The sequence below is a fragment of the Callorhinchus milii genome, unplaced genomic scaffold (assembly GCF_018977255.1).
Source record: "Callorhinchus milii isolate IMCB2004 unplaced genomic scaffold, IMCB_Cmil_1.0 Scaffold3, whole genome shotgun sequence".
In the NCBI taxonomy this organism is placed as follows: Eukaryota; Metazoa; Chordata; class Chondrichthyes; order Chimaeriformes; family Callorhinchidae; genus Callorhinchus; species Callorhinchus milii.
Window position 1 is genome coordinate 75,899,984 of NW_024704744.1, and position 9,834 is coordinate 75,909,817.

A 9,834-nucleotide genomic window follows, 5' to 3' on the forward strand; every position below is an offset into this window, starting at 1 on the left:
CTATAACATGGACCATACACTTCTATAGCTGACTGAACAGCTCCTGTTAATAGGACCCAGGTGCAGCAGGCCTCCCAACAGCTAGCGGTTTCCCGCAACTGCCAGAAATACTCATGAGAAAGTTGTCGGCTGCCTGTATGTGCAGGACGTGAGGTCAGCAGCGACCTGATAACTCAGACCTGCAGACTGGTGGCCTTTTTTTTTTGAACAGCAAGTCCTCTTATAATGCAAGGTGTGATTTTATCAAGAAGCTTAAAAAGGCCCTGGTATCACCCTGGTTAACATGTGGATGAAAATAATTGTCGTTCTGTTGAGCTGTGCCAACGGGAAGGAGGAAAACCTCCCTCCTTCATTGGAACATGGAATGGCTTCAGAGCTCAGCTTTTCAGCATAGTACAGAGCCGAGATTGGCTGGACCTGCTTAGGAATGCTGTGGGTAAACGTGGAATGTAAATAAAACTTACTGACACCATGAGTTTAAGAGCTGCCCACGTGTACAAAGCAGGAAGTGAGATCAGAGCAGCCCATGTGGAATTATTTACATCACCAAATGAGCTTATAGGGTGTTTTTTTTTTCAGCCACTACATTCTGTCCCCAAATCCATCTAATCCCTATCTCTCCCAAACTCTCCTAAAATAGTTCTTCAACCATTGCTTTTTCCAACACTGAGACTCCGATGCAGTGCTGGTCGGAGTGGGGGAAGTTTGCATTGTTGGACATGACGGGAAATGGGAGATCGCTTGAGAGATGAGTCATTAAACCAAAGTTCTGTCTGTTCAGGTGGATGTTAAAGACCCCATGGCACTATTTGAAAAGAGAAGGGAGTTTCTCCCAATCTCCTGGTCAACAAACCCCCAAATAAAATGGGTCATTTGTTTCATGGTTGTTAGTGGAACGTTACTGTGCGTAAATGAGCTGCTTTGTTCGTTGCAAAAGACAGTCACTACACTTCACAGTTAATATCCTGGGAAGCGCTCAGACATGGTAGGCGCTATACCAAATGCAAAGATAATTAATTGTTTGGTGATCCACACCATCTTGTACGGTGCAGCAAAACATTATCCAGCAACAACAAATTGCATTTATATAGCGCCTTTCACTTCAGGAGGATGTCCCAAGGTGCTGGATAGTCAAGGGTTTGCAACTGAGCTACAGGTTGGAGTTCCAGAGGGTGAGAGCGGAAAGGCTAAAGGTCCAACCTCCAATGGTGGAGCAGGCAGGACGGGGAACGTGAAGCAAGCCAGTAACAACAACTTGCATTTATATAATGCCCCTCACACAGGGTAGCATTCCAGAGCACTTAAAAAGTCTCTGGGATGCTACCAAGGGTCTCAGTACCTTCGAGCGGAGGTTGGTAGGGTTTTAGAGGCCACGGAAGTAGGGAGAGAGCAAGACCATGTAGGCTTTAAAGGTGAAGACGAGGAATTGTCCAATCTGAAATATCCTGTATAGGTGCAAGGTGTTGTCATTTGACTCCTTTTGGCTTCCACTGGAATATAGTGCAATGGGCTCCTCCAGTACCTTGTCCAAACACCACTCGGGGGTGGGGCGGGGGGGGGAGAAGGGGAGGGGACCATTGCAGCCCAGCCCCAATCCTGTCCTTGACCGATGCCCACACATCGTCAGCTAGTCATCTCTGTACAAAAATCAGGAGGAGGCCCCCTCTCCCTTCCCTGAGCCAGGAAGCGATGAAGACAAAGACCAGACCTGGCTCAAATCTATCTTAACAGTGCATCAGTAGATCTGGCTAAACCTTATCAAAACTTGCCGCTCGACCCTCGCCTCTGCTAAATAATCCTTCTACTCCAAGACAATCTTGAAGACCAAGGACGACCCCAAGTTCCTCTTCTCCATCACCTACTGGCTCCGCCATGCACCCGCTCACGCCTCACCCACCCTCTCCTCCAACGCCAACTGCGAGGAGATGCTGAACTTCCTCAAAACTAAAGTTGAGGGGATCCGCTCAGCTGCCTCTGCCCTTCTGACTACTACCCTCTCCCCATCTCCCCCACACCCCAGCCCCTACCCATCCCTCCCTCCACACCTTCGAACCTGTCTTCCCTCCTCTCTCACAATCACTATAACCCACATGAAACCGATCACCAGCTCCCTCGACCCCATCCCTACCCCTCTCTTTACCTCCCAGCTCCACCTCCTTGCCCCCTACTCACAGACATCATAAGCCTCTCCCTGTCCACTGGCACCATTCCCACCACTTAAAAATCGTCATCACTCCTATCCTTAAAAAATCCTCCCTGGACCCATCCCTGCTCTTAAATTACCGTCCCATCGCCAACCTCCCTTTCCTTTCCAACGTCCTGAAATGAGTTGTTGATTCCCAGTTTCACTGCTTCCTCTCCCACCACTTCCTTCACGAACCCCTTCAATCGGGTTTCCATTCTGCCCACAGCACAGAAAGAGCTTTGGTTAAAGTGACAAATGACATTCTGTCCATCTGTGACCAGGGCTCCCTCTGCCTCCACATCCTCCTTGACCTCTCTGCTGCCTTCGATACAGTTGACCATTCTATCCTCCTCCGCTGTCTCTCCTCTCACCTCAACCTTCACGGTTCGGTCTTTGAATGGTTCAGATCCTACCTCTCACGCCGTCTCCACATCATCTCCAAAAACGGCTTCTCCTCTAGCCCCCGCACTGTCTCGTGTGGCATTCCTCAAGGCTATGTCCTTGGTTCCCTCCTCTTCAATATCTATATGCTCCCTCTTGGTGACATCATCCGCAGACGTGGGGTCAACTTTCAAATGTATGCGGATGACATACAACTCTATCTCTCTGCCTCCACCCTCGACTCCAGGATCACTGCTGTCCTGAATGACATCAAGTCCTGGATGAGAGCTAACTTTCTACAGTTGAACATCAACAAGACCGAGGCTCTCCTGATTGGCTCCTATCAGCGCCTCTAGGCGCTGACAACATCACCATCCAAGGATGCACACTCCACCTTACTAAGCCGGTCCAGAAATTTGGCGCCTTGTTTGACCTTCAACTGTCCTTTCTACCCCACATCCATGCCATAACCCGCTCTGCTGTCCCCCACCTCCACAACATTGTCCAGCTCCGCTACTGTCTCACACCCCAGGCCGCCAAGAACCTCATACACGCATTCATAACATACAGGATTGACTACGCAAATTCCCTGCTTATCGGCCTCCCTAACTCCTCCCTCCACAGGCTGCAGATCATCCAGAACTCTGCAGTACATGGCCTCTCCCATACCAGGCTTCACGGTCCTATCTCCCCCATTCTAGCCCGACATCATCACACAGAGGTTACAGTTTCAAGATTGTAGTCCTCATTTTCAACACCCTCAATGACCTTGCTTCCCCCTAGCTCTGCAACCTCTTATCCACCTACCAACCTGCTCGCTCCCTCCGCTCAGCTTGCTCCAGCCTGCTTCACATCCCACCTTGCCCGCCCCACCATTGGCGGGTATTCAGCCACTCTGTCCCCGCCCTCTGGAACTCCATCCCGCAGTCCCTCCGCCTCGACCCCTTCCTTGCCTCCTTCAAGACCCATCTTAAGACCCTCCTTTTCGACCGTGCCTTTGGTCACCCTTCTTCCCCGACTGCCCTCCACCCTCCCCGATCCCAACCCCCAGCTTAGGTCCGAAACACTGATTGACCAGTACCTTGGGACTTCCTCCCGAAGTGAAAGACACTACACAAATGTAATTTTGTTGTTGTTGAAATCAGGAAGCATTTTTTCCAGGCAAAGGGTATTGGAAATCTGGAACTCTCTCCCCCAAAAGGTTGTAGATGCTGGATCAATTCAAACTTTCAAGACCAAGGAGGAATAGATTTTTATCAGATAAGGATATCAGGAGATATGGAGCGTGGCAGGTAATTGGAGTTGAGGATCAGGATTAGATCAGCGGAACAGGCTCAATGGGCCAAATGGCCTGTTCCTATGTTCCTCTACTCCTCCCTCCCCCTCCACTTGTTTCTAAATAATAAATAATAATAATCCTTGATTTAATGTGGTGTTGATAACATCAAAACATTTCAATGCGTTTCACAGAGAATGGTTATCAAGAGTAGCAACTGTGTATTTGCAAGGCAAATAGGGCAGCCAATGTTATAATAATCTGTGCATTTGATTTAGCTCCTGATCACATCGTTGAGACATACCGAAGCACTTCATAGGATACACTGAGTGAAACAAGACAGCCAGTTTCCGCAGAGCAATGTCCCACAAGCAGCCATGAAGTGAGTGACCAATTTACCTGGAGGATTCTTGACTAGGACCAGACAAAGCACCAGTTTCTTTTGATCTTTAATGTCCACTGAGCAGGACTGTGTTAAACCTCTCATCCAAAAGGACATGAATTTTGACAATGCTCCAGTTCTTATCAGCATATCAGCCTTGGCAATGAGCTCAAAGGTCCCATGTAGTGTTTGAAGCCACAGCCTTGTGACCTAGCAGCGAAACAAATTTAGCCAAGCTGACACAATACTGCGACATCCTTTCCAGAACGGGCAGCAAGAGCTGGCTGCATCCTACACAGTTCAGGTTTCCATCTTTTAATAACCAACTTACTCTGGTTGCCAAGTCTGCCTTGGATCTGATCCAGCCTCTGATACTGACAGTATAATACACAGCTTTGCACCAGATATGAAAGGATGCAATATTTGTGACCTGGAGCCGTATGGTAAAAAAAAATAAACTCTTGGAGTAAAGGGGGGGGGGATACAACTCACAAATCTGGGGTTGTAGGTCAACGAGAAACATTTGCTAAAAGATACAAATGCAACAAATTACTCTCAAGTACCGTACTGTTCTTTGGTGTCAGCCTGGCTCACTCGGCGTCAGCCTGGCTCACTGTGCATCAGCCTGGCTCACTCTGTAACATTCCCATCTTGGAGTCAGAAGTCCATGGATCCAAGTCCCACATTGGAATTTGGAGTTCCCAGTCCAGGCTGACGCTCCAGCGCATGACTGAGAAGGGGGCGTTGCATTGTGTCAGAGACATCGTCCTTTGAACGAGACATTAAACCCAGATCCCGCCTGACTGTTCAGGCAGATCGTGTGATGCTACTCAAAAAAGCAAGGAGTTTCTCAGCAGGGTCTTTCCTCCTCTCTTTAACCCTGAGTCTCTGCCTCTCTCTGTACCCCATTTGTCTCTCTCTCTCGACACGCCCCCTTGCCTCTGCCCCACCTTGCCTCTGCACCCCCCCATCTTGCCTCTGCCCCTCCCACCTTGCCTCTGCCCCCCCATCTTGCCTCTGCCCCCCCCACCTTGCCTCTGCCCCCCCACCTTGCCTCTGCCCCCCCCACCTTGCCTCTGCCCCCCCACACCTTGCCTCTGCCCCTTTCCCCACCCTTGTCTCTCCGCTCCCCCTCTCTCCCACTTACTGTTTTACATTATAAACTAATAATAATTTCTGCATTTGTTACGCCTATAAAGTCAACAACATCTTAAAATGCTTCTAGGTAGGAGAACCCGGCAACAACTTTGCACACATCAATGTCCCACAAACAGTCAGGATATGAATGACTCTGGGGGATTGTTGGCCATGACACTGAACTTCTCTTTTTGAGTAGTTTAACAGCTCATCTGAAGCATGGCATCACGACCAATTCAGTGCTTTCCCTGCAATGGTATAGTGTCTTTCACTTCAAGAGGATGTCTCAAAGCGCTTCCGAGATTTACTGTGAAATGCATTTAATGGGTGTTTAATTGGTGTTTAATGGGTGAACATGGCAGCCAATTTTGCACACAGCAATAGCATAAACAGCAATGAAGCAAATTAGCAATTTCATTTGGGAGAATAAAGGGCAGGATGCCGGGAAAATCTCCTTTCTCTTTTTGAACAGTGCCACAGGATTTTTAATGTCCACCTAAACAAGCAATAAAGACCTTGGGTTAACATCTCATCCAAAGGAGTACAATGCTACCCCAGCTTATTCTGTATGAATTCCAAGTCTCGACGTGAAACTTGATCCCACATCCTTCTGACGCAGAGGTGAGAGCTACTAACTGAGCCAGGCTGATACACAGACTGCCTTAAACCTTTTCAAACATAACAGGCATGTGGAGGAAATGTTACTCACGCTTCCAGCCCAAAGATTGTTCCTGCGGCCCGATAACTTATAATAAACGTAAATGGTCTCCCCCGTTTTAATCTTCAGAAAGCGGCAGTCGGGACCTCTAAAGTCCTGCACTGCTTTGCCACGGCACATCAGCACTGAAAGAAAGAGACAGCAACGGTGGGGGGTGGGGGGGGTGGGGGGAGAGAAAGAAGATAGTTAACAAGATCAGTCCTGTTCAACCCACTGTACAATGACAGTCCCCTGCCTTGCTAACCACTCCTTGAAGCTGTAATAGCACCATATAACAACAACAAAATTACATTTGTATAGCGCCTTTCACGTCGGGAGGACGTCCCAAGGTACTGGTCAGTCAGTGTTTCGAACCTGAGCTGGGGATCAGAATTGGGGAGGGTGGAGGGTAGGGTGGGAAGTAGGGTGATCAAAAGCACGATCGAATGGGAAGGTCTTGAGATGGGTCTTGAAGGAAGCAAGGGAGGGGGCAAGGCAGAGGGACTGTGAGATGGAGTTCCAGAGGGTGGGGTAGGCAGAGAAATTTACAGCATAGAATAAGGCCATTCTGCCCATCGAGAGTGAGACTAATGCATGGTAGATTATAAAGTAGACCAGGCAATCTCCTGCCTAAAACCCCAATGCAATATTCTTGTTGATAATAATCTTTATATTCATCCCAAAGCACTTCACACAATATACTGTGAAGTGCAGCGACTTTTTTTTTGTGGGTGAGCATTTGAACACAGCAATGTCCCACAAACAACCATGAATTTAACGAATTATTTTATTGGAGGGATTGTTGGCCAGGAGACCAGGAGAAATTCTCTTCTCTTTTCAAATAGCGCTTTGGGATCTTTAATATCCACCTGAACAGGCAGACGGGGCTGTGATCTCACCCCCAACACTGCAGCGCGCCCAGCAGATTGGAAAGTCAGTCTAGGTGGTTAGAGTTCTAAGTCCCAACACAGGGTTTGAACCCACAACCTTTTGACTCAGAGATGAGAGCGCTACCAACTGAGCCAGGCTGACATTGAGGAAGGAAGGAGATTGAAAGTCTGGGAAATTGGGATGATGGCTTAATTAGAGGTGCAGTCTAACACTGAAACAATAATAATTTTTGGTAAGCATTCCGAGACACTGCCCCACGTGAAGGGCGCTATATAAATGCAAGCTGTTATTGTTATAGCTCCTTTCCCATAGGGAGGACGTCACTCAGCGCTTTGAAGGATTTATTGAGAAGTGGAGTGACTGTGTGTTTGAGGATTGGGTCAAATGGCCTCTTGGTGGCCTTTGATGTTCTATAATAATAATAATCCTTGCATTTGATATAGCGCCTTATCACATCTTTGAGATGTCTCTAAAGTGCTTCACAGAATATACTGTAAAGTGTACCGTATACTCTTTTGTGGGTAAAACGCGGCAGCCAATTGCGCACAGCAGTGTCCCACAAAGTCATGGATTGAGATAGGGAAGAGGAGGGGAATGAGACTGAACAGACAGCTCCTGCAGAGAACCGGGATAGGTTCAGTGATTCTCCTGAGCTGTACTATTCAAATCAACTTCCCCTTCTAGATCGCTATCTCACAGCAGCTGTCGGACGTGTGCAGGCGAGTGACCGTTTAGCGAGGAATGAATCAGGCCAACAGTCAGGCTCACAACCCGTGACGGCCTCCACAATCGAACAGGCTGGCAACACTGGCTCTCTCTCCAGCCTCAGCATGAGAGAGAAGGGCCTCTCGAACCTCAACACTGGTGGCAGGGTCATGAAGTTAGTCCATCCAGGAAGGGGCAGGAGGGATGGGGAGGAAACAAAGGGAAAAATAGTTGCTGAGGCTAGCAATTAGGAACTGGAGCGAGTTAAAAAGTTAACTTTCAAGTCATCTTGAAGCGTCACTCAATTAATGAGGAAAGTGTTTGGCTTGAAGATTAGGATCATTGTAAAAGCTGGCAAAAGCTATAAAACAGACTGGGGAACAGTGCCAGGATTAGCCATAGTGTCAGAATTGGCAGCCTTGGGTATGAATTGAGGGTGAGAGAGATCAAGGGTTATGGTGGAGGGGGAAGAATAGTAATAACAATCCTTACATTTGATACAGCGCCTTATCACGTCACTGAGACATCTCGAAGAGCTTCACAGAAAATACTGTAAAGTTAATTGATTGTAAATTTTATAGGCGAAACAAGGCAGCCAATTGCACACAGCAGTGTTCCACAAACAGTCATGGATTGAGATTAAATTAATTTTTGAAGGGATTATTGCCCCCAGAAAGTGATCCACTAATCAACTAGCAACTGGGTTCCTACTTACTACTGGGTAAGCAGAGGCGCATGGAGTAAGGAAACTTGCCTAAGGTTTCACCATGCCTGGGAATCAAACCCTGGTCCTCTTGTTTTGTGAGGTGAGTGCTCTAACCAATAGTCTACAGGACTTCACAAGGAACAGACAAGAGGAAAAAGGCGTTTTTGTACCACTGCTAATTGAGCTGTATAGAAGGGTGACGTATACAAAACAACCATATCCTGGATTCTGCAAATAAGAATCAAGGGAAGGGCTTACTGAAAGATATTTACCAAGAGCTGTATATTAAGAAGGGGAAGTTGGGTTAAATTCTTTCAATAAGCACATCCTTCCTAACAAAAACTCCTGCATTTGGATTCAATGTCTGTCATATGAAGTCCAAACCAGAATGCAACAGGCATCCACGTTTTGGCAAGGATTGTTCGTTTATCTGTCCATTATGTATTAAATTATGTATTAAATAACTCACCCACAAAATACAGTCAATCTTTACAAGATAATCTGTGAAGCGCTTTGAGATGCCTCAATGATATCAAGTGCAAGGATTGTTATTACATTTTTCCAAATGACTTGTTTGGAGGAGGAAGTCTTTCCCCCTCCAAAAAAAAAAGAAGTGTTAAAGAGGCTCAGGCTGGTATTCCCTACGAAAGTTTAGTATGAACCAAAAGCAACGAAAAACAAGGTAACAAAGCACGGTAGCAATCTCTCTCCCTCTACTATCCACCCAATTCTCTTTGCTCTCAAATCCTTAGCGTAATAATGATACGATGCATCTAAATTTTAAGCTACTTGAAACTTCCTTGTGTCTTTCTGCCTGAGCAAATCCTCCTGACCCACTCTCCAACGTACGACCTTTAGTGCTGAACATCCAATACATTCCTCGCCAGCGAGGAGAAGGGGAGATGGAGGGAAGGAGCGACGGTCAACAGAAGTCACACGGGGGGCTTTTTTTGTTGCAAAAATAAAATTAAAAAAAACATGTTTTGCATCCCTTGTGCCATTGACTTTTAAAGCGGGTGAAGTCAACAGCCACCGAGGCTCGTCTTTGTACTCACTGCTGCACTCCTCGTCCGCGCACCGTTTTAAGTCGGAGAAGAAGCTCTGCGGCGGGCTGTGGGGGCTGGCGGCCGGGCTGGAGAGGAGGCTGAGGGTGAGGGACACACACGCTGCCCTCAGCATCGCAGCCATGTTCATCACTCCTGCTGCTGGGCTGGGGCGGCGCAGGCGCACTGCCGCTCGACACGTCAGCAGCCGGCCGGCGAGCCTGACATCATGGTTGCCGTGGCAACCGGCCCCAACAGGGGGCTGGGGGGGGGGCCTGCGGGAGTGCGGGGGGGGGGGATCTGCCGGGACCAGGGTCACCCTGGCAACCAAGCCCAGCAGAGCATGATGGGAGGAGAGGGGATGCTGGGGGAAGGCGGCGACGTTGTTGGGAGGGGGAGGAATCTGTTGGCATCAGAGAGGGGTTAAGCTG

General features: G+C 48.1%; 1 protein-coding gene across 5 annotated transcripts in view; it reads right to left on the bottom strand.

The window, feature by feature from the left end:
• Window positions 1-9,560, bottom strand: part of mia3 (MIA SH3 domain ER export factor 3) — a 57,752-nt gene extending 48,192 nt beyond the window's left edge. For all 5 annotated transcript variants that reach the window (XM_042333443.1, XM_042333441.1, XM_042333440.1 and 2 more), the window contains exons 1-2: window positions 9,416-9,560; window positions 6,071-6,204 (exon numbers count right to left, since the gene is read on the bottom strand). In XM_042333443.1, coding sequence (XP_042189377.1) covers window positions 6,071-6,204; window positions 9,416-9,554 — 273 coding nt within the window. In that variant the 5' untranslated portion in view covers window positions 9,555-9,560. The remainder of the gene's footprint in view (window positions 1-6,070; window positions 6,205-9,415) is intronic.
• Between the last annotated feature and the right edge of the window lie 274 nt (window positions 9,561-9,834).